A 20,004-nucleotide genomic window follows, 5' to 3' on the forward strand; every position below is an offset into this window, starting at 1 on the left:
TCACCATTAGGATAATAATTTCTGTTTTCTATCATTTAAGGTATGTTCCCAATAACCATCAGAGCCAATAAAACATCTCCGAGACCACGGCCTACATACGTTCATTATTAGGGCCTTTCTTGTTTTTAAAGCAGAGTAGTAGTCTAATAAGAAAGATCAGATTACTCTTTTCAAAGAAAATCATCAGCCCAAAATGACATAAAAGACTTCAAATTGGAAAGTCAGTGTTTGCAAGTCATGGAAGGAAATGTTACGGGGTAAGGATCGTGTTTAAAACCTCGAAATATCTGGACTAAAATCCATTTACTATTTACAAAACATAACATGGAGCTTTAAAAGCAACGAATCCGTACCAGCAACAAACAGATTATTCAGGAATTTTCCTTGCGGTCCTAGCATATTAGCACACTTGGCAGTTTTTAAGTAAACAATACCACCTAAATATGTGAGCATTCACTGTGTATGTGAAATATATTAGATGCCAAAAATAATCCTTCACTCACAATTGCACGTAACAAAGACTCAGAGAGCCGAAAGTCTTTTCTTCTGTCATTTACGTTGACTAAATAACCCTAAAGCTTAAAATCAAACACGTGAAACACACACATTGAGGTTCCTGGGTAAGAATACTAAATGCTTTCTAGGTTGATATTGGGTCTTCAATGTTAGAAAAATCAAACGTGGCTTGTATTCCCCACCGCCCCCCCATACAGGTCTCAGAACAGTTTGTCACTTGTGTGTCATTTTAAATTTCAGCGTTAAGAGTCAAATGCTTATTTAGAAGGCTGCTCCGTTTTTGAGCCATACATTTGGGGTGAGTGAATGTGTGTGTTTAAACAAAACTCTGTATGAGTGTTGTTCTAGCACGAGATACTCAGCTGAGAAAACGAGGAAAACAGATGTGCAAGGACATGCAATGGAATGTGCGTGGTTTGGCTGGAAGGTTCACAATTGGGAACAAACCGTAGCACATAATGGCTGGAAATTAAGTCAACCTAACACAGCACCAATAACAAAACTTTTTCGTTTGCCTGTTTTATTTTATTGCAATCATGAAATTGCGGATGGGAGTAGGGAAAATGCGTGTATTGCATCCGTTTGGTTCTTGATGCTAAACTCATCTTTAACCGTTCATGGGCAAATCCCTGAATCTCAGAGCTTTGTAAAGAAAGTCCAGGACATCCCTGGACGCAGCAGCAATCAGCACTAGCTATGATCAGATGGAAACGATTTTAATGTCCTTTGTGCGAACAGCTTCTGTGCAGGTATCGAGGTACCTCTGAAATGTTTATAAAGAGAAAAGAGAGAAAAGGAGACAGAACGGACAAAGATCAGATGACCATGGCCATGGCAGCCACCTGCTAGCACAAACACAAAGCGCCAGCAGCCCCATGTCCGCTGCAACCCAAAGTGAACCCGGACCAAAGCCCCCAGCCGAGCTGGGTGCCCACAGCCAAGTGTGGAGGGAAGCAGAAGGCCAGGTAGGAGTCTTCAGAACATGTAAGAGGCTGGGTCATTCCAGCTCCTGGAGCAGGATCCTGGGGCTCCAAAGAGGCTGCAAAGGTTAGGAAAACCTGCGGGAGGACCTGGGAAGGTTATTAGCATTGCTTAAGCAGAGCAATCGCGAAGAAAAAGGTTTTAGTTCTTGTCTTTAAATTTGTTTTCTGGTTTTCCTGGAATCTTCCGGAATGGCAATCCATGCGTCAAACCACCAGTTCCATTCTTCTTTTACTTGGTTGGGTTTTTATATTACCCAATACATATCAGAAGTTAATGAAGCCCTTAGGAGATACAGGAACACTGGGGACAGAGAGCTGCTGGAACAGCCCTCCTGCAGGCCTGTGCCCCACAAAACTCATGAACATCTGCCCCAAATAGGGCAGGTTCAACCCCACCCCCACCTAGGCGCAGGGGACCACGTGTGTTTCATGGACACGGGCCGCTCAGGGCCAAAAGCTGGCGGAGTTTGGTTCAGGGTCCGTGACTGGTTCAGAAGACAGGCCCAACTTGGTAAATCTAGACCGCTCCTTCTAGACTGGCTAATGTCCTCAACGGACGGCTGGGCTCCCATGGGGCTGGTTAGGTTGGTTCTGTTCTGAGTCACCCTAAACAGGTTCATGAGAGGAGCCTGTGGTCAGTGTGGCTCAGGACAAACCCGGCGGCACCGAAACCCTCCCAGGCGTGGGTGGGGCCGGCAGGAGCAGCAGCGCCTTCACTGGGACAGACGGACCGCGGCGGGGACAGCGCCTTCCCGGGGGATCCCCACAGGACGGCCAGCTGACACTCGTTCTCCTTCTCACCTGTTTTCACACACCCACGTGCACACTCCTATGCACACAAGCTCACACATGCCCACACACTTCCACACACTCTCACACACCCTCACACGCTTGCAAGCTGTCAAGATAACCAAAGTCGATGTTTCCTGAAGCTTAACACCCAACAGGGCTTATTCTTGTGACGTCCCTGTCGGAAATGATCGGACAACCTACCCTGCAGGTGCTGACTCTATCTCTGAAATAAGAAATTTGCCTAATTTTTACGAATTCCAGGAAAAAAAGAAACGAGGGTCCCGTAATGTTTTTAAAGGCGAAAACGGGGTTTCTATAAGCACACCAGAAGAATGACACAACGATCCAGCCCCACTAAAATAAGACCCAGCCCGGACTTCAAATACCACAAATAAAGGGAGAAACAGGGACAAATTTCCACAGGTATGGAAATTCATTATTTTAACTCAGATGTGAATAGATGTCCCCAAGCATCAATTCAAAACTGGACTCATAAGGGGCGGATTGAACGCCAGCCTGTGCCGTGGCCCAGCAAAGCCAGCAACACACACTGGTGACAGCCATGAATGGGAGCCACGGACAGGGATGGGCACAGGGAGCAGCGTCCAGGCTCCTGGGTGTCAGCTTGGACAATGCCACAGTCAGGAAAGGAAGGTGCACTTACCTTCCAAAGTAGATTCTGACTCTCCAGGGGTATGCAAAATATATATATGTATATAAGTTACAAATAAATTAAAGCCCATAGGGAGGGAGGAAGTAGGTTGGCTCGTGCCAATCAGTGTGCCCAGGTGTGCAGCACCCAAAAGGCAGGAGAAAAGACTAGCTCATTCTTTTCAAGGGCACATGGAAAAGGGGAAGGGCGATGGAGGGAGGCTGGGGAGGCTAGGAAACCTACAAAAAGTAAAGGCACCAACTGGCCTAGGAGAGTACAAAAGCGGGAAAAGGAAGCGGTCACCATTAACCTGTTCAATCTGGGCTCTGGAATTTGTTTGCCGTGCTCCATGCTAGAATTGAAATGCCTCTTGACATTGTGCTTAAAATATTAAAAAAAAAAATAGCGCCCCAAAACAGCAGCTAGGTATTACCTGTGAACACAATTAAGTCCATTTCTATAAGCCAACAGCAAAACCTGTGCCTCAGACACCAGTGTCACCTTGAGGTCCAATCATGAACAACTTTTAAAATCCTTTTGAGCAAACTGCATGGAGTTGGTGGGGGAGACACGGATCCTCCCACCAAATCCTGACAAGGCAACTTCAGTGTCTTTTGTGATAACTAATAACTAATTATTCCAACTAGTATAGACTTTCCATGTGAAATGCAAAGTATTTTGAACTCTTGCCAGACTAATCAAGATGATTTCCAAAATGCCACAACAGGAACTTCCTATAATAAATAAGCTATCACATTTACATCTCAAATTAGAAATTTGGAAGAAAACATGTAGTTTCAGTGCCAAAGTAGAGATTACTAAAGCCTGCCCATCCCTCACCCCCCTTTTGCTTTCTTTAGCCTCTAAAGGAGCAAACCCTGGTCCAGGTGCAAATGTTCAGTGTACAAGGAATGCAGAGAACCCAGAAGCGACTCTAGGCGTGGCTGCTGGAGATCCCCGTGGCTGCTCACCATTGGAAGTGGTGCTGGAGGCCACGGCTTTCTCGCTGACATCTGTTCGCGTGGAGCATTTCACTATGGAATTCTCCACTTTCTTCTTCTCAGTGGTCGTGGAGCTGTGGGACTGGGCCTCCATGATGCCTTCTCATTACTTCAGCTCTCTGCTACCAGGAACGCCTGAAACAAAACAATGGCGCCATCAACTTCCAGCAAGGGTGGGCAAAAACAATCTCACTTAAAAGTTCACTTCGTGGGAGCGCCTGGGTGGCTCAGTGGGTTAAGCCTCTGGCTCAGGTCATGATCTCAGGGTCCTGGGATCGAGCCCCGCATCGGGCTCTCTGCTCAGCAGGGAGCCTGCTTCCTCCTCTCTCTCTGCCTGCCTCTCTGCCTACTTGTGATCTCTGTCTGTCAAATAAATAAAATCTTTGGGAAAAAAAAAAAAAAAGTTCACTTCGCCTTTGGCCGGAAGGGGAGCCTAGAGCTTTAGCAAGTTCAAGAACCCTGCCCACAGGTTTTCTTGCAAAAAACACCTCCAAGTTGTAATAACAAGCCAGTCGAATTCTGTCTACACATGCAAAAGGAGAAGGGAGGGAACTATCCATAACATGAGACTCTCCCCAAATTCCTACTGAACATTTGTTATTAAGTGGTCTAAAGATCTCAATTTTCAGCTGTGTTTACAGTGTGAAACCCAAGGGTTGCATGGCTTTCTTATGCCACATCTACGAATGTCTCTTCAGGTGGCCAAATTTATAAGGAGGGGCATGGTGACGACTTTCCAAAAAAGGGGAAGGTTTTTAAGTATTAATTAGAAGTTTCAAAGAGCATGGCCATTTCTCAAACCCAAGCCCAACTCCAAGTTTGGAAGCAGAGAGTGATGTGGGCCAAGAAGCCCGTGATATTATATGCTCCCCTTTTCTGAGCTACCTGAACAGCAATCCGCCCCTCCATCGTAATTCACGGAGGTGAACCATACTCTTCAGGCTTTCTTAAACACATGAGAACGTTTCAATTCACTCATGCTACATTCTAAAAACCAACGAAGGCAACAGAACCAACGTGCTCTGGATGCCACAGGAAAAGTCAAAAGATTGCCAACAGCCAAGACGGGAGACCACTTAAGAAATACGAAAACCCAGCTACAAACAAGTGGGGAGAGTGGGTCCTCTTTCACTGGCTGCTTCATTCATGCGATAATTGTCCTAACTCATCATTCATCAATTTTCACTCTCTCTGGTTTTTTTTTTTTTTTCTTTTTGCAGTCGTGAGCTGCACCTACCAAGAATGCAAGATGAAAACAGTCCTCTCCAGCACAAGTTTTCCTCAAGCTGTCTACAATGCAACACTCATGGTGGGCGTTAGCAGACGCCACCGTATTCAATCCAAACAACGATAAGTGAAATAAAATAAAATAAATAAAAACTGCTTAATCGACTGAAAGGGTTGAAATACCAGATGAAATCTTTCTAGTCATCCTTAACTCAGACTTGCAAGGGAATTGCCAAGTCTTTCTTTATTGTGTGAGCCATTCTCCCTTTGGTCTGGAATTCAAGTAACTGGGAAGGCTTAAGATCCAGAGGCTGCTAAGAGCTAGAGAACTCCCTCTTCTGCTAACTTCCATTTCTTTGCCTTGATTATCCACTGTCATTCATTGTAAAACACACAAGTTACTTAAGAACAGCTTTTCTAGAACAAAAAAGAAAAAAAAGCAGCACTGAGTTGAATTTGCATATCAATTGTGAGATCCACTCCAAATTCAGAAACATCCCTCAAAGAGGGCTCACAAAGTCCCAGAGCAAAGGAGCTGCTGAGCTTTCCACTGGGCTGAGGCCAGGCGCTGGTCCAGAGGCCCTAGCCTCTGCAGAGACTGGTACCTGAGTGGTGCCCCCTGGAGCTACCCTGCGTCTCAGTTTTCTCATCTGCCACATGACCAGAATCACACCCGGGGACTTGGGACTTAACCTTGGGGGAAGGTGGGTACAGTCCTTTTTAAGAGTATGTTTAAAGTCATGGATCAGGGTGCCTGGGTGGCTCAGTGGGTTAAGGCCTCTGCTTTCAGCTCAGGTCTTGATCCCAGGGTCCTGGGATCGAGCCCCGCATCGGGCTCTCTGCTCAGCGGGGAGCCTGCTTCTTCCTCTCTCTCTCTCTGCCTGCTTCTCTGCCTACTTGTGATCTCCCTCTGTCAAATAAATAAATAAAATATTTTAAAAAAAATAAATAATAAAGTCATGGATCCTCTCCCCCAGAAAAACACCCTTTAACACACACCAAAGAGTATACATTTGATTTCCAAGGGATCACAGGCCCTCCAAGCTCTTCCATGAATCCAGACAGAGGACCCCTGAAGGAGACACTTTGGACAGTCTCTTTTTGCTCTAACGATCTCAGAACGATTCTAATTTTTCGGAAAGCTCCCCCCAAACTGATGGAAAGATCATCTTTATGGTATGCCATGAGAACAGTCCAACCCAATCCAGAGCACTGATTCCCAAGGTCGGACAAAAGTCACCCAGATCATTGTTGCTACAGTTTGCAAGACATTCAGATTCCCAGGTCCAGTCCCCAATGTCTTGGAGGTAGTGCCCGGAACTTTTATTTTAGCCAGCACCGGTAAGCACCTGGCTCACCAAAGCTTGCGGACAACGTTTCCACACAGTTCTCCTCACTGCTATGTACCCAGTGCAACAGGTACCCTGTGAAGCTTTTCCAACGGGATAAAGAAACGATGAATGGCACCCCAGACTACTGAACTTCTTTTTTTTTTTTTTTAAGATTTTATTTATTTATTTGACAGAGATCACAAGCAGGCAGAGAGGCAGGCAGAGAGAAAGAGAGGAGGAAGCAGGCTCCCCGCTGAGCAGAGAGCCCGATGCGGGGCTCGATCCCAGGACCCTGAGATCATGACCCCAGCCCAAGGCAGAGGCTTTAACCCACTGAGCCACCCAGGCGCCCCCAGACTACTGAATTTCAACAGCCTGCCCTGAGCCTTTCCCAGCGCCCATCACAATAATGAAGTCATCTTCCAGAATCTTTACCGAATGGCTTCATGCCCAGCTTCCCCTCCAAATCCTAAGCTCCATGAAGACAAGCACCATGTCTTATCTTCGAGCACCTCATACCCCTAAGAATATGTACCAAGTAAATACATGATCCTGAGAAGACCTGGTGACCCGGACAATTCTGCAGTGTCTTCAATTTTGATCACCATTGACTGCGCTGCGTATCTTTTCTTTTATATCCAGTGTTCCTTCGAAAACTGACATATTCCACAAAAACTAGTTTTTAATCTAGTTTTACCTAGTTTTTAGCAGGGATATTTCACCAAAACACTCCATTCGCACCCATTTTGGATAAACAGGCATTTACTATAATTGTTTCCCTCAAAACCCACCATACAGTTTTATTGGTCGAATCTGGATGGAGTTTGCTAAGTTAAAACTGCACATGGAAACAAGCCAATGGACCAGAAAGAAGAAAAAATCATGAAGAGATGGGATTCCTTCCTGGCTAAGAAGTAAGTCTCTCTTTTAGTAGAGGGAGCTAATTAACACTAGTGAGGTGACAAGTCACCAAAGTTCCTTGACAAACTTAGGTTTTGTGGAGTTGTTGGTTTTTCCCCCCAAGCAAAGGACTTCCTTTTAACAAAGCAATAAACCCTCCAAGTACTCATCACCAGAGAGAGAGGCTCACGTGAGAAGAGGTAAAGCCCCAGGCACTGACTGAAATTGCACTAATTAATGGTCTTAGAGAATACTAATTCCTACCCCCTCCCCCTGTTTGAAAGGGATTTTTTAAAAAATGGGCCCTTGGTCACTCAAGATCTACCCCCTTCTTCTATTTTGACAACTTATTTTTGGATCTCATTAGTTAGTAACTAATTATTTAAAAGTGTGGTTTAGGCTTGGAACAGGACTATAAAAATGGCAACTTGCCAAGGTAGACATCTGCTTCCTGTATATCCCTCTATCAGCTTATTTTACTGATAAAAACACAACTTTGTCCCTGTCCATTAAAAAGGGGAAAGTTTTAACATTCTAGGCTCTCACACCTCATCAAAACTATGCATGAAGAGTTAGCAGAAAAGGGTCTGCTTCTCGCTGCAGTGGCAGGTTTGATTGTGTTTTTTCTTTTTTTTTTTTTTTTTTTTCATAGAACATTAAGCCCAGTTTTGAAACTCAGTCCTGATTTGATATTTGAGGGCGTGAGATACAGAAGTGACCAGTAAAACTTCGTCGTGGGATCTTGAAACTAACTGAAACCAGGTTTTAAAACCTGGGATTTCTTAAAATAAGAACATATAATTTGTTTATAACATAAGTTGCGAGGAAAACTTTTCAGTTCTGCTTCACTTCAAAGATTTTTCTCTGAGGAAAACATGCCACTGGTTTTTAGATGGGAATGAAAGGCGACTTTGCCCACCCCACCCCCACCCCTCCGCGTTTCCTCCTCTCAGAGCTCCACACTGCTCCTAGGCCCCTTGTAGCACTTGCAACATTACCAGCGAGATTTGCTGGCATGGCCCTTCACTTTTTATGCTTATTGGAGAAAAAAACTATTTGTAGCTGAGAGGCTGGAAGTCCCAGCAGCTGGAGTATATGAACAAAACAAAACCGCCAAGGAACTCGCAGTGCATAAGTAAATAAATATTGGGATAAAAATTCCTTCCTGAAAGCAGTCATGGCTTCTCCCCATTCAGCTGTCCCTGAACCTTTGGCATTTCCCGGAGGCCTAAACCCAGGGCACAATTCATTCCAGATCTTATTCTCAAACCTACTCGTTCACCCACCAGCAACCTGCCTTCAGGTGGTCTTCTGTCTCTGAGTTATAAATCCGAACCTGCATCAACCTCCTACACCAGGAAGCCTCTGCACGCTTGCTGGGGCCCCCGACCAGGTCAAGGTGGAGTTCGTGCACGGCTCCACGTGCAACAGACCCCACGGGGCCAGGCCTGTGGGGACTTAGGTTTGAAACGGCGCTTTCGCAAAGAAAGCCTCCAGGGGCCCTGTCTTTGGAGCTGCAATGAAGAAAACAAAACAAAACAAAACAAACAAACAAACAAACAAACAAACAAAAAACAGAACAAACCCCCAGGAACTTTGATCGCGGCAAAGACGAGTCCCCGTTACTGTCATCCTTCGGCAGGCTGTGGACCGTGGTCAGTTCGGGAGAGCTCCCGGGCTCGGCCTGCGCCTCCGCTCCCGCAGCCCTGCGTGCGGTATCGCGGACGGTCCCGGGCTCCCAGTCCCCACCGCTGTCCCACTTCCCTGCGCCGCCCCCGGCGGGCCTGCGGGGTTTCGGCGGGCGCGCGGCGCTCCGGACCCCCGGCCGCTCCCCAGTCGGCCGCCGCACTCAGCCCGGGAGAGGGCTCTGCGCCTCGGCTGCGCCTCCGGGGCGCCGCGCCCCCGCGTCCGCCCGGCTGCCCCCTGCCCCGCGCGCCCCCGCACGGGCCGGGCTCCCAGAAGCCGCGGGGGTGGCGGGGGCCGCGGGGAGCACCCGCAGCCCGGCTCGGAGCCGCATTCCCGGAAGTGCGAACGGCGGGGCTGAACGGGGCTGAACGGTCGCCACCGGCCAGGGCCTCTGTGCAGGGAGAAGCGTCCCTTATCACTTTGATCGCCCTGGCTGCCCTGCTCCTTGGGAATGGTCCCGGGCATTGGAAAGCTCTTGTCTGCAGCTGGCCCGGCAGCATTTCCAGCAGACAGTTGTCCGAGGTGGCCCTGCTCTCCTTCGCACAGCTGTTCTACCAGCTGAATCCGGGGAGGTGCGGGAGCCCTGCTTTCATTCACAGCTGTTTGCACCAGCTGAACCCAGGGAGGTGCAACTTTCCAGGTACTTTGCAATGCAACACCCTGTGCTTCTCATTGTACTAAAACACTGGGGAACACTGGAGGGCTTCACTCCCCAAACTTCCAACTCACCGTCCATTAACCTAACCTGGCCCCCAAGTGTTGTTTCTCCTCCTGCTGCCCTTACCCGATTCAGAGATTCAGGCGTTGTGAATGGTTCAGGGCGAAGACACAGCTCCTTGTCTGGAAGGGAGGGGGGCGCTCGGTGGGGTTCCAAAGTTCAGCCTCCACCAGGAGGCTATACTTAGTCAATGGGGAGGATGAAAAATCACAGTTCTGGGAACATGGGCAAAAATCAGCCTTTCCCATGGCAGGGCCCTGCAGTGAAACCTGGGAGCCACACAAGTAGGATTTCTTCATCACTTACACAGAAAAAAATTTTAAAGACAGCACCAGGGCTAAAACCAACATGTTTGAGCTGTATACGACATTCTCATCTAAGGAGAACTGAGGCAGTAGTTATAAACTGATAATACATCCTTTGTGAACAGCAGACAACTTATCTCCCTAATTCAGTTGGTTTATTTTTAAGTTGCCCGAACCTGGGCAATAATTCTCTTTCATTTTCGTCTTAATGCATTTAAAGATGTAAAAAACTAAGTTAAAAGCTTGATGTGGGAACCTGAGGCGTCTCTGATGGGTTAAAACAGCTCCTGCCAATGAGGGATCAGAGAAAAGGCATTCCACTGGGCAGAGCAGTGCTCTTAACAGCACCATGATTAGGCCTTAAGTGAGAAATTATTCTGTGCAGCTTAGGGAACTATTGCTCAAGTGGAATAAGGCTTTCCTCCAGAGAAATTACATTTACTTACACCTGCTTGTATATTTATAAGCTGAATGATCTCCCTAATGTGCTCGTGTTTTAAAAAGCCAGAAGGAGCCAGCCTGTGTAAGAATTTCTGAGGGGTCTCCCCTGTATCACTGAGTAGTGACATTGCTCTCACATTTTATTACTAGCAGATTAGCTGCTACTTCAAGATGCTACTCTTGGAGCAACTGTTAAGGTAAAATTCCTATTAAATAGCTGTACCTCCCTGTAGCATTAATGAAAATCCTTCAGAAAGAGGGAGGGAAAATCAAGAAGCATAGACTAATGCTGATTTTAACTTCAGATCAATTCTGAAAGTACAAAATGGTCTGAGTTTCATATAGCAAAATTGAGGGAATTTAAAATGTTTCAGTGGATTTCATGTAAACACGCATTGTAGAAAACCTCTTACAGGTTTGTAATGTGGTGGAATTTCCTTGAGCTCCAACTATCTTCCTGAACTTCAGATCCATTATATATGCAGAACCTGTGACCCACACCAACAGCTTTCTTTTCTCTCCTCACCCTTCCCTGTCTGCACTGCTTTCCTTTTCTGCAAGAAAAGAAGCTCACTTCATAAGTTCTTAATGAAACCTTCATGAATCTTTAATTATAGTATTTTTGAATGTAGGATTATTTTACCTTTCCATATGATTTGACTTTTCATTAATTAGAAAAGCCTAAAGCCTTGCCTGCAAATAAGAGAGCTGTTCAAGTTGCCAGAAGTGGTCTTTGGTAGCCTAGAAGGTTCCCCCAATCTGCTGCCTGTTGTTTTCAATCTTTCTTTCCTATATTTCTGAGACTCCTAATCTCAGATAAGCAGTATTCATGATAGACATCCCAAAATGGAATTACTGTAAAAGGAATGGAATTATTCTAAGAGGAAATCACTGCCTGGCTATGGATGAAGTGTATTTGGCTTAAGTAAATCAATGACATCTAAACTTTTACAAACTCATTTACCTTCAACTGCTGAAAATCTTCTTGGACATGAAGTGACCACTGCTATTATGGGTGGCATCGCAAATGGCGTTCTGTGCGCCCGTTTTACTTTTCTGCCATCTGTACTTAAAACAAAAGAGCATCAGCTGCTCTGACTCTCTCTGCTGCCAGTAGGACTCTGGGAGAAATATTCGAGGGGAGTAGAAGGTCATGACTTAATACCTGTTTTTGCAAAACTGGGAAACACCAGCCAATGTACTCTGGTTAGGCTCTGCTGGAATCACCCTACATGGCAGGTGCCATTAACAAATGAGCAATAATGCGGAGCAAGCTGGCACCCCCACTTGGCGTGGGGTGCTGGAGACAGGCAGTCCTCAGACAGAAAGTGAGATCTAGAAGCCACTTATCTGTCCCCAGACCAGCTAACCTCATGAAAACTGCATTTCTCTGAAACCCACATATCACACAAAAACATCACGTCTACCCAAAGGTGTTCCTTGTCTCACTTCACAGAGGTTTATGGGAATTAAAAGTTTTCACACATTTTCACAAGAAAAAAAAATCCTCAATTTAAAAATTTTTCTTCTGGAACTGACCTAACTTTTGGTTCCTAAAGTCACGTGCGTCTTTACAATGACGCTTCAGGGGACGGATGTCTACTATTCATGTCCCATGAATTAGTAATTTACTTTTAAACCATCACAAATCCTAGACTGGTAATACCTGTTGGGTGTCAAAATCAGCTACAGATATCTCAGAGATACTCAGTGCATTTTTTTGGTGATGTGTTCAGCATACTTTAACCTTCTGACTTTTAAGCTTGTGATTCCTGAATCCTAGATGCAGTTTTAAAGGCAAATTTTCAAAAATGTACAGATGTTTCATCAAATCTTATTCAGTACAAGCCACGCCCTGGTCCTCTGAGCCTATAAACTTGGCTTATTTGCAGACAGAATTCTTCAGGTTAGCGTTCACACCAGCCCCCCACACCCTCGATCAGCTACAAAACGGTCAGTGCAAACTACCTCCCCAGCCGCGCACTCTGCCAGTGAGATGCCTGGGTATGGAATTTCATTTGAACACCCACAGTTCAAACAGCAGATGCTGCTCTGAGGTGCACGACCTGGTCCACACTCCTGGCCACTCCATGCAGGTTTCCATTCATGGGAGTTCATTACTGCTTCCTTCTCAGGAGGCTTGCTGAGCTTTCTCTCCACACAGGTAGCTCTCCTGAGATGGAAGTTACTCTTTTTTAAAAATATCACCAAATGAAATCAATAAGACGGTTTAACCGTCCCATGCCTTCATGACTGCCTTTTTGGAAAGTTGGGAGCAGATGCTGTCCCTTGTTGTAAAAACCAGTAGGTGTCCTGGAATATCGTTAGGTATTTTATGCAATCTTCAAAACCAGTCAAAGTGGCTAAAGCTAAAACGTGCCAATGAAACTAAGCACCTAAGAGATCTCACTGCATTCTGAAGGTATGTCAACAGCCAGAGCTTCAAAGTTACATTTGTCTCCCATTATTTAATTTTGTGGCATAAAAATGACTCAAATATATACAATCAAATGCTTCTATTTAAAACAACACATCTTTCTCAGTCTCTCCCTCCCTCCCTTTTTCTCTCTCTCACATACAGGCACACTGTCACCCCCTCCCATCAAAAAAAAAAAAAAAAAAAAAGGAAGAAAGAAATAAAGAAAAGAAAAGCCCCAAAGCTGTTTCAGGCCAGCAATCAATCCAATTTACTTCAGGTAGATTTATAGGTACAGTGCATGCCACAACAAAACCACAGTATGATGCCAACAGGGCCCTTAAGAAAGTTCTCCCCTAAATCTCTGCGAAGGAGCTTTAAAAGAAAGCAAGGATTACAGTCAGCTAGAAGGTAGGGAGGGGACTTACCTCAAACCCAGCCAAGCGGAAATCAGAGCAGTAATTCTACAAGTCGACAGAGTACACTTTCAAAGCTATAATGGTGTGAAGAAGTGCGGGGCAGCATGGCCTGAAGGCAACGCTAATACACTGATGACTAATGGCCGGGCCAGGGCAGACAATGAATTTGGGGCTTGAAAACTAACAGAAACCATGCAGTACTTTGACAAATGGGCTTTCACAATTTCATTCATTGAATAACCTTTAAGCACAAAATTGGCTGAGTTCTCTGGGGAATTAGATGACATGTTGTTGGACGATGATGTAAGTATTTTCTTTGGTAATTATGACTCTTATGCAAAATGCAAAAGTGCCCTATAGGAGGACACGACCATAGATAGGACAGATGCAGATGTGGAGCTCCACACAATGTTGCCTTTCAGGAGGGGGCTGGAATGTTCCAGTGCCACCTTATTAACTATATGTAATGGCGTGTTCATTCAGTTTCTTTAGAGAGCCATAGATTTTCTGGGACGTTTGTCGGGTTGAAATATACACACACGGAACAAAAAACACTTTCACATTAATAATAATAATAAAAAAAACACCTTAGAAGTGGTCACGAGTAACTAAGAAGTGTGGCACTGAAATATAGTACATTTGGAATTACAAGTGGGAAAAGTCTAATTTTAAGGGGTTGGGTGAAGGAAGAGTGCTTCACAACAATTGAGACACCATGTGAAGTTTGCACTTAGGCAAGCATCTAACATCCCATCTCTTTCAAAAGGGCTCCCTTCCCTCTTCCCCGCCTAACGAGCCCTTCAATTTACAAATAATAATTTTGGCAATTTTTAAAGAGAGAACGAAATATCCGAAGTGTCTCTAAATTAACAACACTACTTACTCCAGACAGCATTGCCTTTAGCAGCTCCTAAAAACTTAAGAAAAGGATCTTAAAACAGGAAGCTTAGTGAGCTCATAAAACTGTTGTTGGAGCCAGGAACACATAGCATATTTAATCTGCAAACTGTGGGAGTCTACAGTGATTTCAGTAAGATCTGAGGCATGCCCTCAAGGTTTGCTGGGATCTGGGATTAGGGGGTTGATAAGAACCTCTACTGCCCATGGACATGTTTTTCTTCTGCAGTTAAACACAAATGCATAGAGACGTTTGACTGCTGCTTGGCGTTACTGCTCAAGTTATATAAAAGCTTTGCAGCTCCTTTTGCTGTCAATATATCAAAGTTTAAAAAAAATCATCAAAGTGTGAAATTTCATTTAAAGTCTTCGCCAGTCTACAGCTCTATTTCACAGGCCCATCACATAAAAGTAAAGATGAAAAATACACTGAAAGTACTTGAAAAAGTTTGCAGCAGTACCCCTGCCCTGTTGTTGTTTATTCTGTCTCCCTTTATTTGCTTTGAAACTCGAACAAATCAATTTTCCTCTCGGAAAATGACATCAAGTGAAGGGCAGCATCTTCTACTAGCTTTTAATGAAAAGACAACCTGAAGTCATCATGAGAGTGGAATATTTTGCTTAACAAATTAAATTTACACACACACACACACACACACACACACACACACTTACACACACTTCCTCTCTAGTCATTTCAGCGTTGTAATTGCTTCTCATGATATAAGTTGGCAGAAAATTTCTTGAATCTTCCAAAACAAGTCAGACCGACTATGGACTATGAAAGCCAGCAAAACTAAAACCTCCTTCAAAGCACTCTTTAGCTGGGGATTTACAACAATTGCATAAAGAAGAAAAGTCTGACTTTTAAGATAATCTACTATAGTCTAAAAGCATTAACATTCCACTGCTAAGGTTTTCTTGAGGATTTCATGACTCAGTGATTCACTTCTCCTTCAAGACTGGTTTTCCTTAGTCCATTACTGTCTCCATATAAGTGAGTGCATGGAACAATGATCATTAAATTGTTTCCTTTCCTACACTTCCAAACTCTAGCCTTAAAAAGGGTGGGGGGGGGGGACCTCAGTAAGCAGGATACCTTACATCCAGGGAGGGACCTCAGAAAGGCTAAGCACAGAGGAAGTCTGAAACCCTTCCAGCGTGCAGGTAATTAAGAAAAGGGGCCAAGAAACAAAGGAAAGTCCAACTTTTAAAAAGGCTTGGGCATCAAGTTGATAAATTAATGAGTCTTTCATTAAATAAGTAATGAAATAACTCAACAGAGTCATTTTTCATCAGTACTGAATTTTCTCATTTCTGTCTGTAGTCCTTTGTAAATGAGGCATACGGTGAAAGTGTGTTTATATCAGGGCTCGATCGAGGAATACACACACGTCAAAGGTGCTGGGAAATGGTAGGTATCTGAGTCGGACCAGCTAGCCCATGAATAATAACACAATCTATACCTTGTAAAGTGCTTCTGCATGTGTGAAATTTCACTAGACACCTCTCACATTGGACTCCTCCAGGCATCTTAAACCAAAGCTCCCTGAGGCTGACTTTAAGAATTATAGACCCTGAAAGGATCTCCCCTTAGGCAGGGAGTTTCTAATTAAATAGCTTTTAGTATAAAATAAACTCTCTTCTCTCAGTAAGTATGCTATTACAACTAATTTAAATGTTATTTCATGTTTGCTTTAGGTCTGACTATAGTCTAACTGGCCAAAGCATCTGTGTACCACGTTATTAAGACCAATATTTCCTAACGTAAACAAATTCTTTAGCTACTTCACACAGTTTACATTGTTAAGACCAAGCACCGCATCTTTAATATTGCCCCTCGACTGTAATACTGTTCTGCTTTAGAAAAATGAAGAGATTTCGAGGTTGTTTCACTACTTTAAAACAGAGCATTTTCTTCCTTCAAAATAATCTTGACACATGTAATTAAGAAACTGTCAGACTATTATTAATTTTTAATTTAAAACCTAAATGAAATAATTACAGGAATCAATCAATAAGGCACCTATTCAAATTACAGAACAATTACATAAATACTCAGAATTAATACTTTAGGCCAATTCTTGAAGATTTCAGTCTATACTATGCTAAGACATCAAACAACCTAAAAAGTGTAACATGGAAACGATGAACAGTTTCTGCCTTAAACAGACCGAAATGAGATCATTTCAGCTGGCCATGGCAGAGGCCCCCACCAGCCATGCCCAACACACTCAAGCTGGAACCCTTTTTAAAAGTTAATTTATTTCCACCAGACACACATTTCAGGATGGGGGAAAAAAAATGGCCTCCTCCAAATTTTGGGCAAAATCACATTTGGAGGGAAAAGCCTAGTTATTGTGAATTTCCAGCAGACTGCTCTGGGAAAGACTAATTGGGGAGAGAGGAAGGAGGAGAGGAAAAGGAAAGCAGAAGGTGTTTTTTAGAACTAATAATACCCGTCCAGATAATGGCACTGCCCATGTCTTTGCACAGAGGCCGGCCCTCCATACCTCCGGCTAAAGGGCTCTTTTACTTGGAGATGCGGACAGTCCATCATTTCAAATTGAACTGGCAGCTGGAAAATGTGGAACAGCTGGCAAAGAGCTGGGAGAAAATGTTTTACATAAATATATGTACATATAAACTGGCAGAGGGCCACAAGTACTGTACCCAAGGCCAGAATCCATTCGGCACCGCACACCAGGGAATGAGAAGTTGGGGGCGGCAGGAGGGCGATGCCTCCTTGATCCTCTCTCTAGCGGGGTCAGCAAGGGAAGCCGGGGTCCAGCCCCTCTCCGGAGGGCATCTCCTGAAGGAGGTGCAATCAAGGACAGGAGCACAAAGTTCAGGGAAGGATAAAAGGCCGGGGTGTGCGCTGGTGCTCTCTGGCATCTGGCAATCTGCTTAAAAGTCGCTTCACAAACTCTCCAAGTTTGGGGTAAATATTTACTCCCTCTCGACTTCCTCCCGCCCATTTTCCCTCTGCAACTCCAGAAAGTAACTGTTCCCTGCAGAGCGATTCATACCCAGCTCTGCCCTGCGAAAATGCGGCCTCCTGAATGACTGCTGCACGGGACACGATTACGCACCCCCGCACTCACTCCCTGCAGCTTCTAACGCGCTTTCATTTCTTTTCTTTTCTCCCTCTCTCTCTCTCTTTTTTTCCGCTGTCCCTGGAAAGGAAGAGAAATAAAAGAATCCCAAATCATACACAGATGGTACAACTTTCACTTTTCCTCTCCGACGACAGCGGCGCGCCCCTCCGCATCCGCGCACACCACACCCCCGCCCCCCCGAGGCGGCGCGGGCTGCGGGCGGCCCACGCAGCGGCGCTCCCGGCGCAAACCCACCTTGCCGCCCGCCGCCGCCTGCGCCAGCCACCCGATGGGGGAGACGCAGCCGGACGAGGGAGGGCGCCGGGGCTCCGGGCGGGGAGTGGGGGCGCGGCTGCTGCAAACTTCGTCCCCCTCCGGGACGGGAAATTCTCCGGTCCGTCTCCGGGCTCAGGGGCTGGGCAAGGGAGCTCCGAGGAGGAGGAAGCGAATGCAAGAGCCTCGCTCCGACGCCGCGCGGGTTGCTCTCCAAATCTGGGCGCCTTTTGACAGCCATTTTCATTTCCTCCCGCTCCCCGCGTCTGGGACCCCCCTCTCGACCCCGAGGCGCGGGCGCGGCCGCAGGAGCGGGCTGCCGGGTGCCCGGCCCGCGGAACAAAGAACTTCGGGCGGGACGTACCTGCGGCGGCGACGGCTGTCAAGTCCCCGAACTTCCCATAGACCCGCGTCCGAGGCGCGGGCGGGCGGCTTCGGGCTCCGCGCGGCCGCGGGCGGCTCGGGCTACGGCGAGCGGCCGGGCCGGGCGCGGGGTGCGCCCACCGCGGGCATGGTGCGGCGCGGGCGGCCGCCGGGCGCGCGGGGAGGGCGGGCGAGCGGCGAGGGCGAGTCCGGGCGGCGATTGTGCGCGAGGGCGAGTGTGCGAGCGCGCCGGTGCCGGTGGCGCTGCCCCTGCCCGCTCCCTCCCGCTCGTGCAGCTCAGGCATCGGTTTCAGGGATCGTGTAATCCGATCCCTTCTGACTCACAGGCCCTGAGTGACAGTTCTGATTTGGTTCACCCGCGGGAGGGAGGGGAAAGAGAAAGAAAGCGAGCCCCCAACGCAGTCCCCTCCTGGCATCCAATCGACTTTCTGGAAGAAGGTCCCATTTCGGCTGGGCCGCCCGCGCAGGGTGGAGGAGCCCCCCGCCCCGACCCCGCGCCTCCCGCGCTACTCACGGGGTGGAAAAGTTGTCCCTCGGCTCTCGCTTCCCTCCCTCGCGCTCCCTCCTTTCCTCTTCTCCTCCGCTTCCTCCTCCTCCTCCTCCCCGCGCTCCTCCTCCCCCAAGTTTTAACAGAAGTTGCTGGACTCTCCTCTCTCCCCCGCGCTCCCTCTGCCTCCGCCCCCGCCCCCGCCCCGTCCCTTTTCTTTCTGCCACTCGCTGGCGTGGTGGGGACGCGCCGAGCAGCAGGACGCCTGCCGCCGCAGGGGGCGAAGTTGGGAAAACTTGGAGTGCTGCTCGCCTTACTTTTGCTTTCTCGCTCCTTCCAGGCCGCGCCGGGGCCCGCGCTTCCCCGCCCGCCGGGTCCCCGCGCCGGGAGCGGGTCCCAGCTGCGACGCGGGCGGCGGCGGCGGCGAGGAGGCGGCGCGCAGGCCGGGGTCGGGGGCTGGGGCTGGGGGTAGGGGGGAGCCCGGACTCCCCGAGCCACGCGCGCGCCTTTACCCGCCCTCTGCCTCCTCCGCCTCCTCCGCCTCCTCCGCCTCCTCCGCCCCTCCCGGGTCCTCACTCAGACATATTCATGCCTGCTCCTCCTCTTCCCCCTCCTTGACCCCGCGCCCGCTCGGCGCGCCGAGGCCCCACCCACCCGGTGAGGGGAAGGGGGCCCGAGCGTGATGTCACGGCCGCCCTCCCCGCCGGCGCCCGCGGCCCCGCCCGGACGCCCCCGCCGCCCCTAGCCCAGCGCCCCGCGCGCCTTGTTGCGTCCTGTCTGCTCCCATCGCCTCCCACCCCGCCTCTGCTCTCCTTTCTCTTGCTCCCAGTTTGGGCTCCCCTTTCTTCTTTTAAGGCCTGTCTCTCTGATCCCCCCCCCCATTCCCCCCCCCCCCCGCTTTTACATTTCCCCAAGCCAACCCTGAAACTCCCTTGCTTGCCAGAGGATGCTTTTGGAAGTTCAGGGTTTTCCTCTCCACCGGACTCATCTGCCCTTGGGGCCAAATCTGGGAAGTGGGAGCTCCCACTACACAGCCTACAGTCCCCATGGGCCACTTCATAAAAGGACACAAAAAGACCCCGCGGCTTGGGAGCCTGGACGACAACGTGGTGTTTTCCCCCGAGCTACAAAGTGTCTCTGTCCCGGATTTATTTGCAGCGGCCCATACTAGTGAAATTTATTTTCCCTCCTTCCTCAACCGGGCAGGCTGCGTTCCTCTGTTCCCTTTGAATGTACCCAACCTAGACCTGTAGCTGAAAAAAGGAATTGGCGGCGGCGAAGGGGGGTGGTGGGGGGGAACAAATGAAAAAGAAAGAAAAGAAAACCCTGTGACATTCCAAAATCCATTCTTCCCGGGGTAAGCGGAGAGTCTACCCCACCCACCAGCCGCCCGCCAGCCATGCAGGGAGCTGAGGGCACACTTGTGTTCACTCGCTGAGCTGCTTGACTGAAGGAAGAACGTGGGTGGGTGAATGATT

The 20,004-nt window shown here is 47.7% G+C and overlaps 1 protein-coding gene across 1 annotated transcript in view; it reads right to left on the reverse strand.

Moving 5' to 3' along the window:
• Positions 1–18,642, reverse strand: part of GLI3 (GLI family zinc finger 3) — a 259,870-nt gene extending 241,228 nt beyond the window's left edge. The window contains 2 exon segments of the mRNA XM_032874968.1: positions 3,915–4,079; positions 18,554–18,642. Of these exon segments, the coding sequence (XP_032730859.1) occupies positions 3,915–4,038 (124 nt within the window). The 5' untranslated portion in view covers positions 4,039–4,079; positions 18,554–18,642.
• Between the last annotated feature and the right edge of the window lie 1,362 nt (positions 18,643–20,004).

This window comes from Lontra canadensis, unplaced genomic scaffold (assembly GCF_010015895.1).
Source record: "Lontra canadensis isolate GAN:19392208 unplaced genomic scaffold, GSC_riverotter_1.0 scaffold54, whole genome shotgun sequence".
NCBI classification, from domain to species: Eukaryota; Metazoa; Chordata; class Mammalia; order Carnivora; family Mustelidae; genus Lontra; species Lontra canadensis.